We start from the raw sequence: 25,598 nt of genomic DNA on the forward strand, positions 1-25,598 counted from the left end.
GACAAATGCACGACTGGGATCGGTCTGGCCTCGTCTGACCCTGACCTTGGGGTCTTGATCCAGCCTGTTTGAAGTAACTTGGTTAGCATGGCTGATTTTGATAGGATTTGCTGGGTCTGTGTCAACCATGCCCCCCCCCTTCACCTCTCATCCCAACCACCCATCTACACGTCTAGACATTTAATTACATTAAAGCTGAGTTGATCAACGCCGGTTTCTCTAAGGCCGTTTTTCTTATCGATTAGGTCAGTGCAAAAGTTTTTGCCGATTTAAAATGGAAAAACTGTTTTTGAAAAATCTTTATCGATAACAATAACGACATTTGCTTTCTATAAGTTGATTCCGTCGGTCAACGAGCTTATAAATGCCTCGTTTTTAAAATTCTTTAGATTTTGATGTGAAATATGAATTTAACCATTAACATTAAATACAACCAAGATAGGAAATTTCTCTCTCTCTCTCTCTCTCTAATATATATATATACATATATATATATATATATATATATATATATATACACAGTATTTCAAGACTATATTATTGTTTTAAATAAGATGATAATAAAGGTATTGTGACTAAAAAAGAACAAAATGTTAATTTAGATAAATGAGGTTCGATTCTCCCTCTCCAGCACTTCTTGATTATGTTCCCTTTTCCTCCATACACTTTTGCAGTGACCGTTGTTGAACTAAATCCCACTCTTTGAAATTCTAAATCTTCAGTCTTTTTTGTGTCCTTCATATCTTGCCCCCCCCCCTTGTGCAGTGTCTGACATTTTTCAAATGTGACCTTTTTTCTTTTTTTTTTTTTTTCCTGCATATCGACTGCTCGTTGAATGGTCAGATTTTTTTGTTTAAAATTGAAAAGCCAAAGTTACTCATTCAACTTGCAAACATTGAACTAGACACATTTTTATTTTTAATCAATTTTTTTTATCTTGTGTGTGTGTGTGTGTGTGGTATTTTATGGAAGTTACTGTTTGTCAATCAATATCTCCACTCTGGCAGAAATTCATGTTTAATTATTTTTAGTCTCTTAAATAGTCTATATTTTTTTTCCGGATATCGCTTTAGACCAGGCATGAAGCCACTTAATGTAATGAGTTAAAATAAACAAAATACTATTTAAAGGTTAAAAAAAAAAATCTAACCAACAATAAATATTAGATTCTAACACAGAAAACAGCAATTTTTCCCTCTTTGTCAGATACATAGACTGTGTGAAAAGTCAAAATTACTGGTCCAACTTTTAAACGTTTAACTAGACACATTTTTATCTTTCATCCTCCGACAAAGGAGGGATTGGACCTAGTAATTCACTCCCGTTCGCACTTTTCTCAATAACCACGCTTTGGATTTAAAAAAAAAAAACTGTGCAAGCATTAGTCCTGGTGAAAGTAAATTTTTCACTCGTGGAAGGGAATCCGCATGCTTGGCTTGTTTCATTTATTCATTTATTTTATAGGGACTTATATTTTATTTTTTCAAATAATGAAAATAACCTTTTTTTTTCTGTAATTTACAGAGATTATCTTTTAATCTTTTATTATCAGCTCAGCCGTTTATAAACGCTTAAATGGATAAACTGGCCTTTAATGTGGGAATTAAGAGGATTTCGCTTTCAGTGTGAAATATTTTAATTGCTTTGCCTAACGTTTTGAAATTGAAGAGATTAACTTTCAAGGAACACTCATATGCTGGTCATCCGGACCCAAATCATAAGCGATCTTCAAAACGTAGAACTATGAATAACTAATCCATTTTACGTTGTAAAAAAATAAATAAATAAATAAATAAATGGCTGTGGAATGTTATTTCTGTCATAATGTATAACTTAATAATATAGAAATAAGATTCCACGTGTGTGTGTGTGTGTGTGTGTGTGAATCTCCTCAGACAAAGCTTAAAGCTATTTTATATAGAGAGCTACATATATCTGTACTATTATATAAAAGGAACTTTGTGTGTGAGAGTTTTATCCCTATGGACTCGAAAACGGCTGGGCCGATTTTTATGAAATTTAACACAAATGCACTTCATGTGCCTGGCAGTGTTCTTAGGTAGTTTTGTATCGGAATGCCTTCGATAAGTATCAATAATCAAAAGCTGCTGAAAGAAGGAACAAGCGATTTTGATTAAAGCTAACACCTCACACAGCCTAGCATAGCAAGTGCATTTGAGAAGTTTTATTACCACACAAACCGAAAGGACCAACATATAAAATCAACAGTAGGTTCTTCGATATGACAGGGGTGCGTTCAGAATGTTTCTGTTTAGAGCACAATTGAAGCATGATACTTGACTTTTGTATTTTAAACTTTAATGCAAGCCATTATATATAAAATACTATGATAGGTTCTCTACAGTGCAATGTAGATTACAATGTATTGTGAACTTAGTCACTGCGAGAGGTCTGTGAAGTTTTCTCTGTGCATCGCTATGGATCTTCAACTAGAGCAGGTAATCAATTGGTTTGATTGAAAAATGTGCAATTTTCACCGATAATTCATATCAATAAAAAATATGGGAGTTGATCACCATTCTATCCCGGGAAACGTCGAGTCTCTCTGCTAGTATATATATGTGCCAGTCTGCAATCGGAGTAAGAAAGCGATAAAAATATATAAACTTACAAGGAAGGGGTCGCGTTTTTAGAAATATATAGCATACATGCATTAAATGTAGACTTCAGGCTATGGTCAAAATATTTTTGGTGGAGGTGTATAACTATCTGGTGTTATATAGAAAAATCTAAAAATATGTAAAAATAAAAATGGAACGGCCCATAACGTAGCTGCTCGGAAAGCATAAAAGGTAAACACAATTAAATGTAAATGTATTTTTCGTGGTTGTTTTTAATAGTTGTGTACATATGGAAGTACTAAAATTTTTGATAATGTGAGTTTGATATGGTTGTATTTGGATTAATTTATTATCTAACGGCTGAGTCGTGTAGAGAGAGCAGCCATATTTGTAAATGTCGAGCATGTTTGTTATGTAAGATTATATTCTGGAATAATCCGTATGTCAGCTCTTAGCCAATGTGAAATGAATGAATTTTAGAAGGTAGAAATTATTTTTGGAATGGGAAGTAGAAAGTCAATGGTATATATATGTTTTTGCTCCAATTACGAAGGATGCAAGGTCAGTATAGTGATAATGTGTAATTTTTCCTGCTGATGACTGGGTATAGTGGGAGGACAGAAGAATTAGAGGGAAAATACAAACTCTTTTCTGACGGTTGTGATGTTTCTCTTAGGATGTAATGTAGATTTTATAATGAATAAATGTGTCTAAAACAGCGTTCTAAAGTTACCTATGATGGTGAATAATAGTTTAGACGTAATAAATTTGGATGTGGTATCTGTTATTGTAAATTTGGTCCAGAGGGGAATTTCTGCAATCATTTTATTATAGTAGACTAGCCTGAGTGGCCAGCATTGCCCGGGTGCTTAGAGGTGTGTGTTGAGCAAAAAAAAAGTGTTAGTAGGCAAGCAGGCTTGAACTCATGACGTGAATGCGGAAAAGAAAGTGAAAGAAAACCTGACGTCTTACCTTTACTCCATGATTCGACTGTAAGTTCGAAACGTTGAAATTAGTAAAGTAATTCCAACCGATATGATGACTTGCAAAAATGGCGATGTAAAAAAACGACCCCATCCTTATAGAAAACTGCCCAGTTGAGAGTGAAGGACTTAACGTTTTTAGCCAATTTTTCCATATTTGTCCTCCGAAGGGTCGAGCTTCAAAACGGTTCTGATCTTGTAGAAATCCGTTGCCTCTGTCGAAAGTTTTTGCGAAACATACATAATACATACACATAATTAGACAGGTGAGATTTATATAAGAGACTAGCCTGGGTGCCCGGCGTTGCCCGGGGGTTTGGAGGTGGTGTTCAAAAAAAAAAAAAAAAAAAAGTAGTAGGCAGGCAGGCTCGAACCCATACTACAAAGGAAGAAAAGAATGTGAAAAAAAAAGAGACGTATTTGCTGTTGCATCCATTGCCAAACCGGAAGTGATTTAGGTTTAAATTAAGGCTAGTCAATTGAAAAGAGGGGATGACTTTCAAAAATATCAACGAAAAAAGCAACCCTTTCCCGAAGAAAAGTGCCTAGTTGAGGGTGAAGGAATTAATGTTTTAGCCAATTTTTCGATATTTGTCATCCGAAGGGTTGAGTTTCAAAACGATACTGCTCTTGTGAAAATCCATTGCCTCTGTCGAAAGTTTTAGGTAGACCCTATACATTTAAACACAGGTGAGATTTATATTATAGATAGTCTGCCACTTATAAAGAAAGGTTAAGTATCTGAATTTTATTTTGGTCGCTCTGAATAATGCAGATATGATCTGCTCAATATGTGGGGGCAAATGAATGGTATTGGAATCTAGAAAAATATTGGTATCATCTCATCACTAATATAGATATATATAAATGATTACTAAAACTTTGAGATTTCAGGAAGTTGACATCACTAAAGGGGGGGGGGCAGCATCCATTAAAATGAGTTAGAATAACCATGCAATGGATAAAGTCAAAAAATTGGGTCACGGGCCGTATATTGGTTTAGTATGTATGTGTAGTGTGTATTTAATCAGCAGTTTTTCATTTAAGCATTGTTAAAAATAACATCTTCTGCTTAATTATACTTTTATTTATCAAACTTTGTTATCTTATGTTAAAATCAAAACAAAATGTTCCATATATATCACAAGCATTTTCGATCTTTCGTCGGATCATCATCAGGGGAAAATACAACTGAACAAAAATGCTGGAGGAAAAAGGAATTTCAAAATGTAGCTGTGAACCAGGCGTGTGAAGTCGGATACTGGAGAACCTTGTCACACTGTTCCAGAAAAGACGTTAACAGTTTTAAATTATGGATTAGCGTCACATGATCAAATTATATTATATTATGTTACACATTTTAAAATATTATTACTGGGTTTATATGCCATATTATTTAATTGTACGTTGTTTGGGTTAAAAAAAAAATTACACACGAACGTACATAATCGTTATACATCTAGGACGTTTTTGGGGTTCTTTAAGTAGTTTTAACTCCACGGTGTGAATGCAGTATTTTGGTGAAAGGTGCCGACTAAGAATAATCAAAGATTCGTAGACGATTAAAAAAAAAACCTTGATCCCCCCCCCAATTTATTAGGGCTTCATGTTTAAATTTATCTTTATTTATTAATCCTTTATTGTTGTAATGTAACCATTGCCATAGTACTGTATTGTTTTTATACACAATAAATTGAATATAAAAGATGGCTTTAAATATTTTAAGGTTTTTTTTTTTTTTTTTTTTTGTCCAGGAATGTAATACTCTTGTGCTAACTAGGATTTGTCTTAAATCGAAGGAGGGGAGCAATTATGATTATATCGATGCCTCTGTTTAGTCTCGAAAGACAAAGGATACCCCCTGTAAGGGCAGGTGCGTGTGTAATTGTGAGGCAAGGGTTGTGCTATCACTAACCACACCTCTCCTAAATAAGCACTGCTTGAATCCAGTGACAAGAAATCCAGTGACAAGAAATCCAGGACGACTGGAAACAATGCTGAGATAAGCAAAGAGCACATACAGCACCTGGTATTCCCAAATAATCACCCATTTTAGCACTGACCAAGCTGAACATTGCTGAACATTGCTTAACTTCGGTGATCCAATGGAGGCTGGTGTGTCAATGTGATTATGCCATACTTATGATTTTATATATATATATATATATATATATATAAAATCTCGATAAAAGTGTGCGTGTGTGTGCATGCACATTTCCCTAAGCAATAACTCTGTCAATTTTCAGTCTACAGACTCGAAATTTAATATACAGTATATTGAGATTTCGGAAAGTCTTTGTTTTCGTGGTCGGTTTTTGGCCAGAAATTTGACTGTTAAGGGGTCAAAGTTCAACGATTTTACATTTGAGAACTCTATCAAACTCCTCCGACAATTTTGGGCCTAAACACTTGAAATATTAGATATAGGTTCCTTGGACATGGATCTAACTTGATAACTTTATTTGAGCACCAAACAAATGTTAAGGGGTCATAATAGGGGTCAAAGTTTAAAAAATTAACCCCCTTTTTTTTCTTTTTTTTTTTTTTTAACATGCACCTCCAAACACCCGGGCAACGCCGGTCTGAAATGCTAGTATATATATATATATATATATATATATATATATATATATATATATATATATTAGACGTTTGAACTTGTTAAAAACGAGTAAAATTTAGTCTGTTGATTTAGAATTAGTGCTTTCAACCAAATTATTGGTCAAATGTGATTAAATTTGTGATCATTTTTTTGTATTTATCTAATTGTACAGTGAATGGATACCATATTTAGTTTGATGCCCCTTCTTATAACAAAGGTCCATACAAAATTTCAGCCCAGTACTTTCTGGGACAAAGTGATACAGATAGACAAACAAAGAAATATAATAGAAATATTACATGGGTTTTAGCAATCTTCCGAAAAATTAAAAAAAAAAAAAAAAACAAAAAAACCCATAGCTCAATATTTAGAAATTTAAAATTAAAAAAAAAATCGGAATTGATAATTGTCCGAGTCTGGAATTTAGAACAGAATCGGTAATTGTATTGGAATTAGGAAAAAAATATTAGAATCGTCCCATTAATAGTTGCTCTCTATCTGTCTTAAAGTAAAGAACAATATGAAAATATATAGTAATGCATATAAACTTAATTGGTTATTCAATATGGTGATTACATCAGTTAGATATTAATTCTTGGCCTTTTGGTGTCAAGATCAAAGTGTAGTATCTGTTCTTCAGATGCTGCACTTCTATTTCTTGTTCTCTTTCGGTGGAGAAGAAATCCTTCACGACTGAGACAATTTTTATTTTTGTACCTTTTCTCCACGTTAAAAAAACGACCCTGGTGTCTAACTCTGTCCCGTGGGGAGGCATAGTAAATAGGTACATCAGTTAGAGGTGTATAAGTAAACTTTTTATACCATGGTATTTTGAAGCCTAATGCTTCTCATCAGAATAGGAGAGAAGATGCTTGGTAACATTAGAGATGCGACATCTAGCAATAACTACATTAGGATAAATTTGTATGCATTAGTATATATTTTTATTTTGTCATCCTTTCATTCTTTATTGTCTGTATAAACTCCACCTCAATTTGTTGAGCTTTGCATTATCCCGATAAGTTTCCTCTTAAAGAATTTCTCTAATTTTTTTAAAAACTCCCCCATATATATATATATATATGTATATAATATTTATAATGTTGCTGATCTTATGTTTTTTATTTAATTTTTCAGCACCTGCCAAGCCAAAGTTTTTAGAGCGCCTCATAACTGGGGTTGGCTCCAAACTCAGCAAATCCCATAAAATCAACGATGTTGTTGCACCAGGTAACATTGCAGAGGACACTTCAAGCGAAGCGGTGAAAGATGCCCAAGCGGAAGGTACCAGTTGCATCTGCCCGTTAAGCAGTAGTAGGCCAGAAAGTAGTCCTGAGTTTTCGGACTATGAGGAGATTCATCTGTACGACGTGCCACAATCAAATGTCCTCTATCAGTCAGATTGGTACTCGCCTTGCTCAACACCGACTTCGCCAAAGCTCTCTGGGATTGTCCGACAGCGATGCAATGAGTTCCAGAAACTGAACACCGATAGTCCAGTCCCGGCGAGTAAGACCTTCAAAGACAAGAACCTGATGGATTGTCAAATACCCAAATCGATGCCGTCGTCACCGCAGAATCGTGCCAAGCACATCTCGGACACAATAGAAAAACTGACCAGTTCATTGGCACCCGTCGAACCAGTAAAAAAGCCGTCAGTCATTCAGGATGAATACCTTGCAAATACAACAATGGCTGCCGGCTATGTGCGCGCATTTGTGGACAAAATTAACCAAAGTAATCGGACTCCGGGTGATGGGGAGATTGTCCGAGAAAGTAACGGATGCACATCGGGTCATTCGATATCGAGTTCCCCGTGCTTGAAAAAAAGTTCGGTCAGCGATGAGGTCATTGCAAGCAAGAACCGTAAAAATTCTAGTTCCTCGCGAAAGAGTAGCATTCCCCGGAATGGCATCGTGAGTCTTCCGAATGGAAAGACGGAGTTCCTGGGCAAGCGTAGTTCGATTAATCGTGAGAAGAGGTCAAGCATAGGTGACCAGGGACTTCATTCTTTGTCGCCCGAGGAGTTATTTGACCGCAGCTGGTCAGAATCTGATACTTTTGAGGATGATTATAGCAGTAATGATGACAGTTGTCTTGAAGATGCTGTAGCACCATTAGAATATGAGGTAAGTTCAAAAGTTTTATTGTTCTACTATAATACATCTTGTGTGTCTGTTTTTAAAAATTGTTTTCTATCTTAACATCTATATAATGTTCTGCTAGTTCCTTCCTTAATTACTCTTTACGTTATGCTTTGAAAAAGTTTTGAAGGTCAAACTACTTTTTAAAAAAAGGTGGGGGCAAATTTGCACAATTTGGCTTTAAAAAGGCCAATCTGGCAAGCCTGGACAAGGATATGAGAGTGACTTCCCTTGTAGCCTCATTTTTTAATATCATCATCATCATAATAATAATATACTAGCCTAGGTGTCCGGGAGTTTGGAGGTATGTATTGAGCAAAAAAAAAAAAATAATAAAGTGGTAGTAGGCAGGCAGGCTCGAACCCATACCGCGAAGAAGGAAAAGAACATGAAAAAAAAATGTGACGTCTTTGCTGTTGCGCCCGTCGCCAAAATGGAAGTGATGTAGGTTGGTTTAAATTAAGGCTAGATAAGCGAAAAGATGGGATGACTTTCGAAAATATTGGCGAAAAAAAAACGACCCCTCCCTGTAGAAAAGTGCCCAGTTGAGGCCAATTTTTCCGTATTTGTTGTCCGAAGGGTTGAGCTTCAAAATGATATTGATATTGTGAAAATCCGTCACCTCTGTCAAAGTTTTAGGCATACATACATGATGATTGCAACGTCTTGTCAGACGGGTGCCACTCCCTCAGAGATTTAAAATCCATGAGCCCAAATGTCTGAGGGAGTATCTATACAAATATGATGTTACAGAGTCTTAGCTTTGTACGACAGCTAAGTCTCTCTCTCGGTTCAAAATGTTGAGATCCAGCAACAAGCAAGAGCAAGATAGCCAGCAACAAATTAAACTGGTACTGGTCTTCCGCTTTATGGTTTTTAAATCCGAGATTTGCTTCTTCTAGAAAGGTTGCCTTCACCATGGCTTACGGGAGCCCTCTCTACCCCAATACACATATACACACACACACAAATATACACGGTGCTAGTTGGCCGTTGACCCAGAAAAAGAGTTCATTCGCCCTTTGGAAGGTCTTGTTTTTAATCCTTCAGGGAGACTAGCCGCCCTCCTCACCAAACAAGTCTGGTGGGGGAACCAGTTTAGTCGCTGGTGACCCGACCATGAGGCAGGTAGTACTGGGTTACATGGTACCAGTAGCATATGACATGACCTGACATCACCACGCATGCATACATACATACATACATTTAAACAGACAGGGGAGGTTTATATGATAGCTGATTGTTATTGTTATAGTGAGAGAAAGGAGGTCATAGTAATTTTTATTTGCAGCGGTTATTCGTTTAAGAAGTTAGCGAAACGTTACATAAAAAAAATGAAACATTGTCTGCCAAAAAGATGCTGGACTGAATGTGATTTTACTATTTGTATTGAACTATGTAGCACAATATTACTGAATATTTATTAGTACTTATTAATTTACCTCAATTGAGTCAGTTTTAGATTTAAAATACAATGGCAACTATTTTCATAGGTATGTTAACTCGTGTGTGTGTATTATTTGGATTCTTCGGACTACTGTTCTCATCTTGAGTGTTATTTTCACAATGTTTTGGTCGATGTAACAGCCGACCTTTTTAGGTGTATCTTGTCGAAACGTGAAAAAACGCTCAAGATGAGAACAATAGTCTAAAGAATCCGAATATGAATAACCTCATCTCAAAAATTCAGAAATGTCATATCATTATTTACGTTATTGGTTTTACTGTCTTGTAACCCAGTTAATTTATAGGTCAGACAGTTGGACACATTTGGCCGATGTGTGTAGGCTAATATATATATATATATATATATATATATATATATATATATTATTTATTGTTTGAAAAAAAAACAATAACAAATCTAAATTTATAAGCGATAAAAATAAACAGTGAAGTCATCTAGGGTTCGTGGCCTAACGGTTAAGGCACTGGACTGTGGTAAACATGGTCTGACGTTCGATCCCTAGAAACAGTTGAACTATGCTGACGAGAGGTAATGACCTCGAAACACGCGTGTACATAGATTACTGTTTTAAAAATAATAAATAAATAAAAAATGTTATATACGTCCAAATTAAAAAGGGCGACTTTCTAAGTAAATAAAAAATGAGCTTCGAGGCGGAGCCAATATTAACCGTATTTATTGCTTGAACCCCCCCCCCAAAAAAAAACAATAACAAATCTATCTATATATATATATATATATATATATATATATATTACACACACACACACGTGAAAAAATCTGACGGTATGGTATAAAAGATAAGGAAAAATCTTTGTAGAACCCTTTACTCATTACTAGGGCTTGGACAACAGCATATTCTTTTCATTGTTTTGACTCTCGAGTGTGTATCCATAGCTATTTTATATGCTTTTATATAGTGATGTGGTTCTCTGTTGATTAACTGTGTCAAAACAATGAAAAGAATATGCTGTTGTCATGGCCCTACTCATTACATATAACGTTTTAGTGTATTATGTCCCTTCCTCAAACGCAGAATAGGTCGTCTACAAGTTGTAAATCGTTTCTCTGTTAGTACCTTTTAATTAGTATATTTTCTCAGCATTTTTTTTTTTTTTTTCTTATGCATGTTTTGTTGAACAGCAGGAATAATTCTTGTTTGCTTTTCCTGCAATCCGTTTTTTCCATTTGGCGGGCCAATGTTCGAATGTTTTGTTCAAGTGTAAAAAATAAATTTGCCATAGTTGCGAATGTGTTTCTAAAATCAACACATACATCGGTATGACTAGAATCAGTATATCTCGCCGGCTAACATGTCACCTATCTTTTCCCGGACAGCTCCATTTACCAATACCTTGCAGCACATGACCCCCCCCCCCCAAAAAACAAAAAAACAAAAAAAAAAACAAAAAAAAAACACCGCCATTTTAGCTGTCTAACCTTGTGGACAATTAACATAGAAAGATACCATATGTGTATGCATTTTCTTTCTTGCACCATAAGATGCAAGGATTGTCATGCCAAGTCATGCTGCTTGTATCACTTCTGTTTGCGTTTTCGTAGGGCTCAATAACTTGATGTATCCTATTCAGCACTTCGTTGGTGATAGGATCTCCATAGATGATGCTGAGTTTCTGAAAGCATCACATCTTTGTGGTACCCATTCCTCTGTCCGGGTGCATGAGTCACAAAAATAATATATATAATCATAATTTAGGAATTTAAAATTTGTGATTTGAAAAAGTTAAATTTCAAATAGAAATTTTATTATATGCAAGACAAAGAATACAGTATAATAAAATATATTTCCTTATGGGTTAAGGAAATATATTTTACTATACTGTATTCTTTGTCTTACATACAATAAAATTTCTACATTTGAAATTTAACTTTTTCAAATCACAAATTTTAAGTTCCTAAATTATGATTTATTTGCTCTATCTAGTACATTGAGCAATTTTATTTAGCTGGGATAGTCTTATAGAAAATATTACATCCAATAATATTTTGTAAGACCGATAATCATTGGATTTGCACACCAGTAGATTTATTGTATTTCCTTATTCTGAATAATATATATTACTGATTTGAAGTTTAAAAAAAAATGACTTGGGTGCCATCAGCTAGAATCGAAGCCAAAACATTTAGTACCGCAACAGTGTTCCTTACTATTTGAGTTAACATGACAGATAAAAAATGTAAGATTAAACCGCTTCTAGCTATGATTGAATTTGTGTACGCGCAAAAGTAATTGAAACATGTCAACAAGTTGAAATGAACATTTTGCAATTCAACTTGCCTAAATATTTCTGCATGCATTGTTCATTCGTTCATTCAAAGATTTTATTCATTATAAACCATTCTTGGTCTATGATTATTATTTCCTGTTAATTTCAGTGTTATGTGACCAGTAGTTTAAGAGTTTATCGGTTGAATATTTTCACACACACATACATATACTGTTTTATTTAATAAAGAAAAGAATTAAGATAATTCAAAATTTGATTTATAGTAAGTTTTACATTTTTTTACATCAGTATCAATATGTATGTATCAATATGTATGTGCTTTAGCAATACATTTATTTAGGACATACACTAACTTTCTCCAATTATCACGAGATGAAATTGAAACACAGAATCTGGCTGTGTTGGGCGGCTTTCCCAAATCACAGCACCATTCTAAAATGAAAAAGAGTGCCGATAATTGTTAAAGTAAGTTTGTGTCCTCCCAGTAATTTTATATGGCCTTGATTGTGTCACATGGACTAAACAAATAACCATTCGTATTGAGGTGTTTGTAATGTTTCATTACGGGACATCGCCTCATCGAAAAAAAAAATCCACCCTCCATCAAACTACTTCCCTATCCCCTCTTTTTGATAAAATCAAAAGTAAAACCCTTAAACCGTTTTGGCCATGTCAAACCATCAACTATTGGCCTGTCAAAGTTATGCTTTGAGCATATGTTAGAAGGCAAAAGAGATAGAAGAAAGCCAAGGAAAAGGCGGAGAGAAAATGTTTTGGATTGGAATCTCTGAGCAGTTGAGCGTCCATCAACCAACTTGCCCTGAAATGGAAGGAATGACGAAAAATAAGTCACGTAGGTTCGCAATTAACACCAAGTGGAAGATGGGACTCATGACTTTAGTAAACTACTAAAATATTGCCTATAAAATTATGGAATATATCGACAACAGGGTAGGTAACATGGGCACATAATTTACTTTTTTTTTTTTTTTTTTTTTTTTTTAAACTTTATCATTTATGGGGAGGTGCTACTGAAACATATTTATTGCTGAAATCTGTCCAGGAACGAGTAATCATGTTATATATATATATATATATATATATATATATATATATATATATAAAACAATTAAGCTATACAGGCTTCAAACCTTCGTCCCTATAGGGAATCGTCAGGCTAAGTGCATAGAATTTGTGTTACTGATTATTTTTATACAGTTTTTTTTTTACATAGGCATCACCACTTATCAAAGCCCAGAGGCCACTCGAGGATAAGGGTTAAAGAGTGTACAGTAGAATGCGGTGTTTAGTCAAGTTAGCTAATCGGTCAGATTCGTTGTTATCCCCCCCCCCCCATGGTTAATGTTTCCATTACCCAATGGCAGGGATTCTCTCGAATAAAGGTTTGGCTGGCTTTTATTTCCTCTTTATTTTTGTAAATTCGTCAAATTAATTGGTGGCTGTATTTTAATATGTACATGCTTGGAGTACTTTTTATATTTGTTTTAGGTACTAGTTTAAGTTTTTATTTATTTTTCTTATGCATTGTTATCCTAAAATAAAGTTTATTTTGTTTATACAGTTGTTTGTGATTTCACTTCTATAGTTTAGTAGGTTTTGGGGGTCTTTATAGTTTATAATTTCAAATTTTTCTTTCAATTATGATCTACACGAATTGTCTAAATCTCTGCATGTACTGACCTGTTATACTATTTTCCACTCAATTAGGCAAGTGTCCGCTTTCTTTGAGCTCCCAGTAATGGGTCGCTAGTGCTGTTTTTATATGCCAAATAGAAAGATCAAGTGATGCCAAAAGGCGTTTAGGAAATAATTCCCTTAAGGATCAAAGTCTTGGAATCTGATGCCAAGCGGGGAAAAATGGTAAATTCTAGAAACGGTGTAATTCCACTTCCTTTCTTTTGTTTTTGAGTGCAACAAATAACCTAATTACGTAACCACTGAGGTGGAAGTCCTTAATAAGTGCTTTTGATGAGGAATTCTTAACATAAAAAAAGTTCTTCCTGTTTCTCTAAGGATTTTATATTCAAATGACACTAACTTGAAAATGAAGCTCAAAATATTTTATTTTATAGGCGGGGTGCGAGGTAGGAATGCGTGCATTTAATTAATCCTTTGAAAATTGGAAGATTTTCTTTATTTCTGAACAAAAAATAAAACATTTTCATTTTTATGCATAATTTTATATATATATATATATATATATACATATATATATATATATATATATATATATATATATATATATTTATTTTATATTAAAAGAAAAACAAACTGTTGATTCATTTATTTATTATATCATGTCTTTAGTGAAACCAAAGTGGCAAGGAATACGTGTAATTTGATATCAGGGCTATGGAGTCTGAGGCAGAAAAAATTGATTTTTTGTTGAACATTTTCACATTTTTAGAGCTGAGGAATGCATCTATATAATAGTCTGTATGTTCCTTCCTTAGTTAGTCTGTACATTACACTTTAAAAAAGGCCAAACTGTTTTTTAAAAAAAAGGCGAAATTAGCAAAATTTGGCTTTCAAAAGGACAATCAGGTAAGCCTGAACAAGAATGAGAATCACCTCCCTTTGATATAGCTTAGTTTTTGAATAAGATAATATATATATATATTGTTGTAATAGTATGAGAAATAAACTTCTAGTAATTTCGATGTGAAGAAAGTAGTTAGCAAAATGTTGCGTTAAAAAGGGACTTTTTAAAGAAATGAGGGTGGGGGAAGCATTGTCTGCTAAGTGGTGCTGGACTCAAGGAGTAAATAAAAGATTGTCTCTAACAATTTGATTTTATTTGTATTGAAGTATGTAGCACAATATTACTTTCTGAGTATTTATTAGTATTTGTTAATTTATATCATTTAGGTCAATTCTATATTTAACATACAATGGACACTAAAAATGTTAAACTTATATTTGCTGGATGTTATTTTTTCTGTCTAAAAAATTTTTTGTTTTTTGTTACCCATAAAAATGTCAGCTTTATCAAACAGTTGTTGATTCAGCATATTTCTCATTCCATGGAACTTTCACGAGTCCTAGTATTTTCATATTTTACCTCATTTATATATATATTCAGGGATTACAGTTAGGATATCTGCTGTGGAATGAGCTTACCTAAATTCATATTAATAGTCGGTCAGAAGTTTAGCAGCTGTAAGGTGATGGACTAGAGCGTGATTAATTATGAACTGAAATATTTTAGCATAAAGTGGGAGGGGGCTAATGGGGCGATAATTTAATGGTTCAGTTCTTTCGCTAGAATTCTTGGAAACTGGTGCCACAGAAGCAGTTTTGCAGCAGTCAAGAAAGCAAGATTCATTAAGGCATTTGTTGTAAAGTTTGGAGAGAACTAGAGCAACCTCAGCAGAGCATTTTTTTTAATAGCACAGCCGGGATGAGATTGGGTCCACATGCTTTTGAGGTGTCTAAGTTTTTTATGATTTTCAGATCATCTTGTGTGGCTGTTCGCAAAGGAAGTTAAGGAGGGAGTGGTTTGTTGGGTCCAATATAGAGTTTGAGGCAAACCGACTAGCAAGCATGTTAGCTTCTCTGATTGTTCGATAGTGGGGGGAATTGTTGACTGCGCATTATTTACTACACTGTTGTAGATTTTCCAAAAATCATGGGTTCCTAATTTCTATGCTTCGATGCATTTTCTGGTGGTTTCAGTATATTCTCTTTTAACTGTCACTATTTCTCTCTTACAATTACTTCTAGCTCTTATAAACTTCTGTTTGTTTGAACTGGACTTATGTTGGTTAAATCTGTGGTACGCATGCTGTCTGTGAGCAATGGCAGCTGCACAAGTAGAAGTAAACCATTGGGGAGAGTGGGGCTTGCTATGGAATTTCCACATATGCTTCAATTGCAGTTTTGAACCATTCACTGGTCTCATTTGTGCACTGTTCAGTGAGGAAGAGAAAAGATGTATCCCCATGGGGCATCTCTAAGATCCTTGATAGCTTCCCAGTCAGCCTTTTTATAATACCTCGTTTTGAGCAGTAGGGTGATTTCTACCATTATCACAGCATTCCCAAGTGGCTGTGGGCATTCGTTACACAATCATCGGGAACTGTTCAGAAATAGATCTAGAAGTGAGGTCTGTTGATCTTGTTGATCTGGGAAATGTATCAGAAGTGTAACCGTCTGTGATAGGGAATGAGATATAGAGAAGCTATCTGTTGTGCTACCAGCTGCATCTGTGTAAGTACAGAATCCAAGCCAGTTACTGTGTACATGTACGGTACATGTGCTTGTGTGCTAGTATCGAGGGAGAGTGCTGTATCTATGCTGTCAGAGGCTTTATTTATTAGGGTACAGTCCTGGGTCGAGGGAGAGCCGTAGAAAAAATATAAGTCACTAATGTTACGTATAGATGGCATTAATCCAATATAAAGCCTTACTCCTTGTATTTTTATTTAATTTATGCATTGCTCCTCTTAATTGGGTAGAGGTTTTTCTATCTTGATAGGTTTGTTTGAAAAAAAAAAAAAAATTTTGTTCAGGTTCATTTCTTATATATGAGCTGTGGTCAACTATAGTCGAGGGTGATCTAAAAGCTCATCTTTGATTAACTGCTAAATCCAAGTATAATTTCTGTGATTGCTCCACTTGCTCTTGATCCTCTCCTGAGTATTAAGCAAGGAGGCATCAAGTACCATTTTTTTATTTTATTTTAATTATGATTCTACCAAGGTTTGGACCCGGTCTTCCAGTTAGTAGCAAACATTATGGCAAAAAATATATATAATGTATATATGCGATTATGTTATCAAAGAATATAGCTTTAATAAAGGAAAACTTATAAAAATAAGTAAAGCTCAACACTATTAAGAGGAGCTAACATGACCTAAAGAGTTTTTTTTTTTTTTAAACTTTTCCTTAGTGTTCTGATGATGTAATAAAGTTATATAATTTTTATTCCTCGTCTTTCGTCATACGTCTTTAGTTGAACACAAATTGCTATTTTACCCTGAAAGTGTTTCTTTTTAAATTAGGTATTTAAAAAAAATAACAAAAATTTATTCCTGATTTTTGGGTTTTTTTTAAATGAGGATTGATAATTTGTATTTCGATTATTTGAGCTAGTGTTCTTATCCTGCGAATTTTTACGTTTCAGCCGATGTAACCTCCGACATTCTTCAAGTGTCACTTGTCAAACTTGGGTATAACCAAATGCAAAACTTATTTCTAACTCTGCATACATGAGGAAAGTGCCTGGATGTTGAGAGAGAGAATTGTTGATTAAAATGCCGACCTCTTTCATTCCTTTTGTTTGTTACTGATTTTGTAGGAAGAAAAATATCTATAACAAAAATAAGACTGAATTTACTTTATATATTATATATTTTTTATTTTATTTTTTTTTTGCCATAGTGAATACTTCTATTAATTAAAATTAGTCTCTTTCATTTATTTTTTTTTTCTTGTTCGTTTTATTCTTCATTCCTTGCTCCATTAGACAATCCCACCAATTTTTTATTTTTTATATTTACGTTTACGCCTTCATTTTCCCCCATTATTACCTTCCAACTTCAATTCAACTTCAATTTTAATTTGTTCCGTTTTTCTTTTTCCTCTTCCCTTAATGATCTCTTGTCATTCCTTCTTGAACTGCCATACTCCACCCCGTTCTGTTACCTTTCTTTTACTCTCTCTCTCTCTCTCTCTCTCTCTCTCGTGGACTTCCTCTCCTCTTCACCCTGTACCAGTCTTGAATACTTGTTATTAATTTTCAAAGGAGAGAAAACTCATTTCTTTCCTTGACTTTCAAACTGAGACTAGCACCACCATGGTTCCATCAAGTTGATTCTAGCAGCCGATGGTAAGTACGAAAAAATCGCTCACTCATTAAATATATATAAGAAACTAGTCTGTATTTTTTTTTAGTAGTATTGTTGGCTCGTTTGACTTCATATTAAGTTTCAATCAGTTTTTACTGATTAGTCAATACTTGTCAATGCCTCAGGCCACTCGAGGATAAGGATTAAAGAAATCGTTAGACGATGATCACCTCACCTTCATGAGAGTACCAAAAACGAATAGGACTTATGAATAAAAATACAATATTGATTGTATTACAAAAATCATGAAAGAGACTGGCTTTATGTAACATGGTCATTACACTTTAACTGTGTCGTTACACTTCAACCACTCGGGCCCACACGTTGTCTGGTATCGTCGCAGGAACAAATGAAGGACATTAAAAAAAAAATAGGACTCCGCATTTTTTTTTTTTTTTTTTCGAATTTCAATATGACTATTTTCAAAACTAGTCAGTTGAAGAATGTTGATTTCAAAGCTTCTGCATTCTCCTTTCAATTGTTGACTTTTGATGACATTTCTTGGTTTGAAGATTTCCACAATATTTGCGTGTATGCATCCAGTCACTTTTATAATACATACAGATTAGATATTTTAATGTTTTTTTTTTTTGTTTTAATTGGTCACCACTTATCAAAACTCAGGGACCACTCAGAATTGAAGGTTAAAAGATTGAACAATGAAAGCCGTCACAAGAGTATTGGAAATAGTTGGTGGAATAGGCAGAAGTTTACTGAAGAGAACGTGCTGAGTCCGTCTTTTGGATCATTAAGTATTTGTTTACATCAGACTTGAAGACAACCATGTTGCAGTTTCATGGTATCCTGTTCGACAAATGTGATGTAATAGGAAAGAAACTTGTTTATGGAAATTCCATTTAATTTTTGGTACAGAGAAAGTTTGTTGCTATGGTTGTAGCTAGGCGAATTCTTCTGTGAATGTTTTTTGGGGAGGGAGTTGAACCAGGGATTGGAGCTCGGTCGAACCCTTATGAGCATAATTATACAGTAGGAGGAGGCTAACAGCATCTCTTCTGTGCAGAATAGGCTGTAGAGAAATGAAGGGATTCTTCTATACACACACACACACACACTTTCTCCCTCTCATTCTCTCTCGCCTCTCATTCTCTCTCGCCGAGCCCTCCATATCTCTCTCTCTCTCTCTCCACTACATTGCGAAGTAAGTTTTTTACTGTCAAGTCGAGAAAGAGTGGTCTGAGCGGCACCTTCCTATATATGGTAGGCACCTTCCTATATATGGTAGCAGTACTCCACATAAGATTAGAATATTTGCTTTTACAGAGATGTCCTATCTTTAGATTATTTCTCATGCTTAATGTCTATTTGTATATTGCGAGAAGATTTTAGCAAGATTTAGCTGCCTGTATTTTCATTTTGGATTTTCACGTCAAGGCATCCAAGTTAAATGTTTTCGTTCTCCAATGACCAAAAGTTGCACGTCTCTTTCTAATACCGCCTTGAACAAAAGATATGTTCTCTCTAAATATCTCGGCTAGTATTGGGACGATTAATTGTAATCGAAAACACCGAAACTTTTTATGGTATTGTAATAAAAAAAAAATAAAAAAAAAACTTGTGAAATTTTTCCAATGCAAGAAAAAAAAAAAAAAAACGGTTCTTTTGTTTTTGTTTAGCATTTAACTTTTCATTGCTGCTACTGATGCTAAACATTCATTTTAAATTATCAGTGAAATTAAAATCTATAGTTCACCTCTCATAAACGCACACCTTTATTTTACGTTTTGGAAAATGTATGCAGATATTATTTATATGGGCGTCTTACGGTAATCTTAAAGAATTTAGAAAATCAAAGAATATTACATAATTTTTCTTAAATTAATATCTCTCTCTCTAACACTCTTTCTCAAACAAGTATTAGAGGAAAGGAAGAGTAACATTGGTTAAAAAACCAACGTGCTCTGGCTCACTCTCTCTGTAACGCGCTCTTGCGCGCTCTCTCTGTAACGCGCTCTTGCGCGCTCTCTCTGTAACGCTCTCTCTCTGTAACGCGCTCTGGCGCGCTCTCTCTGTAACGCGCTCTGGCGCGCTCTCTCTGTAACGCGCTCTGGCGCGCTCTCTCTGTAACGCGCTCTCTGTAACGCGCTCTGGCACGCTCTCTCTGTAACACGCTCTGGCGCGCTCTCTCTGTAACGCGCTCTGGCTCGCTCTCTCTGTAACGCGCTCTGGCTCGCTCTCTCTGTAACGCGCTCTCTCTGTAACGCGCTCTGGCGCGCTCTCTCTGTAACGCGCTCTGGCGCGCTCTCTCTGTAACGCGCTCTGTTTCTTTATCCTCAAATTTTTTGTCCGATTTCAGATTACAATTTCCTTACATTGGCCATGTCACTTTAACTACCTCCAAAACTTTATTCTACAAATTTTGCTAAATGTTTTTGACCGATGTTACTCCTCCTTCCCTCTAACACTCGTTTGCTCTCCCCACACAAAGACCTCCTCTCTTTTCCTTTCATTCTGACACTATCATTTTTGCTGCTTTTGTCGTTTTGTATTCTGGTTCACCTTTTGTCTGTACTAATAGATTGAAAATGTCAAATGTAAAGGAAAGATATAGGGAGTGGGAAATAAAAGAAAAAAAGATAAAAGGGTCACTTAAAAAAAAGAAAGAAAGGGAGAAAGTGTCTAACATAGTTAACATACAAATACTTAAAGATGAAGAGAATGGAGATCTGATGAGTGCAAACTTGTGCTGTGTTGCACATTTTGCTGTTGCATATGAATGCAGATGTTGCTGTGATTGATGCTTGGACACAAGACTGAAAACATCTCTGGCCAGGGTCCTACCACCCAAGAGATATTTTCTTTGAAAAAAAAAAAAAAAAAAATGTACCTCAGTGATTAGAGAAAGTTCTGTTAGGATCAGCCTTTGTGAGAAAACCAAATGTCCAGGCTTATCTGCAGATAAGCTCCTATGAATAGAATCCGTTTAGATGCAATCTCCAGTGGATGTCTTGAGTGATCAATCCTTGGGTGTCTGGATAGTAATCATTAACAAAGGCCAAATTCAGTTGAGTATGAAGAAATTCTAGGGGATTAGAAGCAGAATAAGAGTGGTGGTTGGAGTTTAATGTTTTGAAGGGGGCAGTTGGTCTTCATGAGAACTGCAGAGCAATTCGCTTGGTGTTCCTTTCCAGGCAGGTTGGGTTCACTAGGGACTCTTGGCTGAAGGAGTGTCAATAAAACTTGTGTATTTCGGTCTGGTTAGGCAAAACTCATTCTGAAAGTCTGTCATTCAACCTTGGAAAAGTGAGTAACACTGTAACCTAGTAGGTGATGCCCCTTTTCTCTTCCCTATAGAAGAGACGTTGTGAACCTGTCTATCATTATTTTCTTGGCAAGTGCTCGTCTGAGCTCAAATCTATGGTCCCTCCCCCTTTATTGGACTTTCATAAAAAAACACCCCACTATCTACAACCACTATCAACAATTTACACCCTCCCCACACTTTCTATGTGTGTCTAAATCTAAACACAGATTCCATGAACAAAGCTTCTTTCTTAGAACACTGTTCTGCTGGCCTGCTTCCCGGCCGACTACAATATCATAATCTTCAAGTCCAATGTAAGCAAATTTTTGTGGAACCGTAAAATTTTACCCAACTTACACCATTAACGATTGCTACTCGACCACTTTACATTTATTAACTATTACCCTCAAGTGGCCTTCTGGCCTTAATAAGTCGAGACTACCTTGTAAAAAAAAAAAAAATTTAAATGATATAAAACATAAAATAAGCATTTGTTTATAAATTGGGCTTGTGATTTTTGTTTCCTAGGGATAATGCTTTTGTGTCGAGGATTAATCAGGGATAAAAAATCGGAACTTTTTGGGGGTATTAAAATTGGGAAAATTTGTACCTATTTTCCGATGCTGAAAATGATTCTTTTAATTGTTTTTATTTTTTTTATATTATTAAAAAGAAAATTTTCCACTGTTGGTAGTAATGTTAAAATTGTAATTCATTGATTTTTAAACAACCAGTAAAACTAAAATCTATAGAGTATCCCCACAAGAGTATTTTTACGTTTGAGAACCTACCTGCACATTTAACATGCGTTTTTACGGTAATCAGGGGGGTGGGGAACAATTTCATAGTTACATATTTAGAGATTTATAAAGAATTGGTAATTGAATACGGAATCGGTAATTGTATTGGAATCGGGGGGGGGGATATTGGAATTATCTCATCATTGACAGTTACTTCAGCTAGTATGTATATGTAAAATTTTCAGGAAAAACGAAAAAAAATATGTGAGCTAATATTTCCTCACTTTCCTCTTTCTCTTAAATTTTTATTTATTTTATTTTTATTCATACAATTTTCACACAATAGGCTTTTGTAAAAACAATACTTTCAAGCACTTGACCTTTGGTCATTTTTTAGGAGAAAACCTTCCGGGTTTATACATCCTCCTTCGTAAAGAAATATAATCCAAGTGTGGCAATTTACGTCTGTTTCACTCTTAACATACCATCGGAAACTTGTCAATTCGTTGTAAGGAATTAATAAAAAGCTGAACGCGTGTTTAGTTTTATTTATTAATAAATGAATAATTAAAATGCAAAAGCACGATAGACACTATTTTGTAACGATTATACTAAAGTATTATTTTCATTGCGCTGTGGGGACGTCTTTAGTAATACACTACTAGGATGTAAACGGCTGCTTTCGGCCTCATTAACTGGCAGAGTTTTCTCTGTCATTCATTCTCTCCGGAGAATTAATTATCAGGGCTGTGACTATCAACTGAAATGTGAACGCGTGATTAAAAGGAGCAAACAAAACTTATATAGTCATCCACATACAGTACTGTTTCGTTGTATTACAACTCATTAGTATGGTTAGACAAGCACATTTCCCCAGCCGTGGATCAAGCCTACAACCATTAAGTTGACAGTCGGCAGCTCTACCTACAAGGCTACGAATGTGCCTGCAAATGTCCTTCATCAACTTGCCCATCACTTCACAGTGCTCAAGCCACTAGTTTTTTTTTTTTTTTTTTTTTTTTACAAACAAACGGACAGTGAGCTTCGCTTAGCATATATATAAAATTTATTTCTAAAGAACTTATTTAAAACTAAACACCAAATAGGGTGCGAAATTAAAATTCCAACTCCAAAATAAATCTTCTCTCATGACGAAAAATGAGAAGAAAAGGTGGTGGTGGTGGGGGGGCAAATAAGGAGCGGAAAGATTGAGAATAGTATTCTGAATTATCAAAATAATGTGAATTATGAATCCTCATCTTCAAAATTCATAAACATGATCTTTCTCTCTTGGTGGATTATCTGCATGGCGACTTGTCATACAAACAGTTAATTTAATACATATTTATTATTTAATTGTATTGGGAGAGGGCTGACCTTGCCGAGTTGTAAAACATGCTTAAATATATTTTAATTTCATTTATAATTAAATAACTCGAGTGTTATTTTTTTCTGCACTTCAAATCGCCAATTTCTCGCTTAAAATTCGACATTGTTCTCAAAACTTCCGGCTTCTAAACGCAACGATCTTTCCAGCTGACTTCCACACGTCTGGGTCCTGGATATGACCTAAAACTATATCCGATGGTGAGGCCCCCACCTTGCGGGCTTTGGGGAGTGTGGAGCCACCCTTTAATTACCATTGCTCCCAGGTCCACTCTGACCCGGAGTGGTAGTACCTGTTAGGGTCCCAACTATGAGTTAAAATAGAATCTGACTTAAAAAACAAATATACTCCATTAAAAATCGTTCCTCAAAATAACTAGATTCGGCATTAAATAACCTGAAAAAGGTTGATATGGCGTAAAACAAAAACAACCAACCAACCAATCCACACGTCTGCGTTGTCTCATGCTCGCTTCACGTCCGCTTTTATAGACCAGTCTCATTTGCATAAACCTTCAGTCACGTGATTATTAACCATAAAACAGTCTCTCACCATGTTAGTTTTTCCTTTCTTTATTTCGTTCCACGACCGACCCTTTGAATCATGCACACGTGCTAGTCAAGTAAGTCACGCATTTCCCTACAACTTCATGCAGATTTCATATTATTAGAGAACCGATTCTCTATTGAATATTATATTATACCTAATATTAATATATAGTACTGGAAAAGGAAAAAAAAAGACTCGAGTGCCATCAGCTAGAATCAAAACTAAAACATTTAGCGCTCCAGTTGTATTTCCTACCGATGTAGCTATCGAGAGATAGATATGCAGGATTTAATATTAAACGATTTCAAGAAATAAATTGAATCTGGGAATGCGCAGAAAGAAATAAAAAAAATATGTCGGCAAGTTGAAATGAACATTTTGGCAATTCAACTTGTTGAGATATTTCTGTACGCATTATTCATCAATCCAAACAAAAATTTTACTCGTTATAAACCATCGTTGGTGTATGATTACTATTTCCTGTTAATTTCAGTGTTATGTGACCAGTAGTTTTAAGAGTTTATCCGTTAAATATTCATAGACACATACATACTGTTATATATATATACTGTAGACGAGAAATAGCAAACAACTGTGTTCACAAAATAAAACTCACCCTAGGATAGCGATACAAAATAGCTTTAAAACTAACAATAACAATAGAAAACAAACAAATAAATAAATTAAATAAACATGAATATACATAAACGATCACACACACACACACACACACACACACATATATATATATATATGTATGTGTGTGCGCGCATGTGTGTGTATACACATAGGTATATTCATATATATATATAAAAAAAAAAAAAAATCTACCTTAAACCACTAACCTAGTTCTAAAACAGATCCTTTGTTCGATAAAATGCATGCCCGTTGGCTGATAGGAGGGGGCGCGGTGGATACTAGAAAGCTGATTGGCTAACCAGAAATCCTCAACATATATAAAAACAAGAAGCAACCACAAAATTCGCGCATAAGCCTGACGAATCCTACAGTGGATGAAACGCAGAATATTCAGTGTAGCTTAGTCGCCATATATATTTTATAAATTACTATATATATATATATATATATATATATATATATATATATATATATATGTGTGTGTGTGTGTATATAAAATGTATGTAAGCTCTTTTTCTTTTTAATGCATTTTGGCTCCTACATAATTTTATATGCTAAATCACATATCATAGAATAGTTCTTGAAATATTATTTTGCTTCTATTTTTTTTTTTTTTTTTTTTTTTTTATATAAGTAAAATAATAAATTCATTCTGTCTACATTTATTATTGGGGAAAATGGTATTTTCTAAGGAGGGGGGCATGAATTTGATAGCTGTCCTGTTTTAAAATTTCCGAAACAGTTGGTGTTAAATAAAAAATGGCGATCATCAGTTATTTACCATATAAGTTAAATTTTTTTTTTCTCATCGTGAATTGGTAGTCCTAGAAATTTAAACTGCATTTTTTTTTTTTTTTTTTTTTTTTTTTTTTTTTTTAAGATACTCGAAGCTTCTTGTCTGTCTGGAACAGTCTCTACCAAACTACACTGTCACTTTTTGATCAATACTTTGAAACTTAATGTATATGGGATCTAGACCTAGGGAACAAATTCAATTTGGGTTTTAGCCATTAAAAATAGCTGCTAAAGGGTCAAAATTGAAAAAAATTTGCAATTTGCAAGCATAAGTTGACTAAACGTGTTACTTCTATGCATGCGAAAATATACATTTACACCTTTTAAA

General features: G+C 34.7%; 1 protein-coding gene across 2 annotated transcripts in view; it reads left to right on the forward strand.

The window, feature by feature from the left end:
* LOC145252780 (uncharacterized) overlaps positions 1-25,598 on the forward strand; it is a 190,717-nt gene that overhangs the window by 136,417 nt on the left and 28,702 nt on the right. For both annotated transcript variants that reach the window (XM_080112713.1, XM_080112711.1), the window contains exon 2: positions 7,305-8,296. In XM_080112713.1, the coding sequence (XP_079968839.1) occupies positions 7,305-8,296 (992 nt within the window). The remainder of the gene's footprint in view (positions 1-7,304; positions 8,297-25,598) is intronic.

Source organism: Euprymna scolopes, chromosome 29 (genome assembly GCF_053919585.1).
Source record: "Euprymna scolopes isolate OS-2025 chromosome 29, ASM5391958v1, whole genome shotgun sequence".
In the NCBI taxonomy this organism is placed as follows: Eukaryota; Metazoa; Mollusca; class Cephalopoda; order Sepiida; family Sepiolidae; genus Euprymna; species Euprymna scolopes.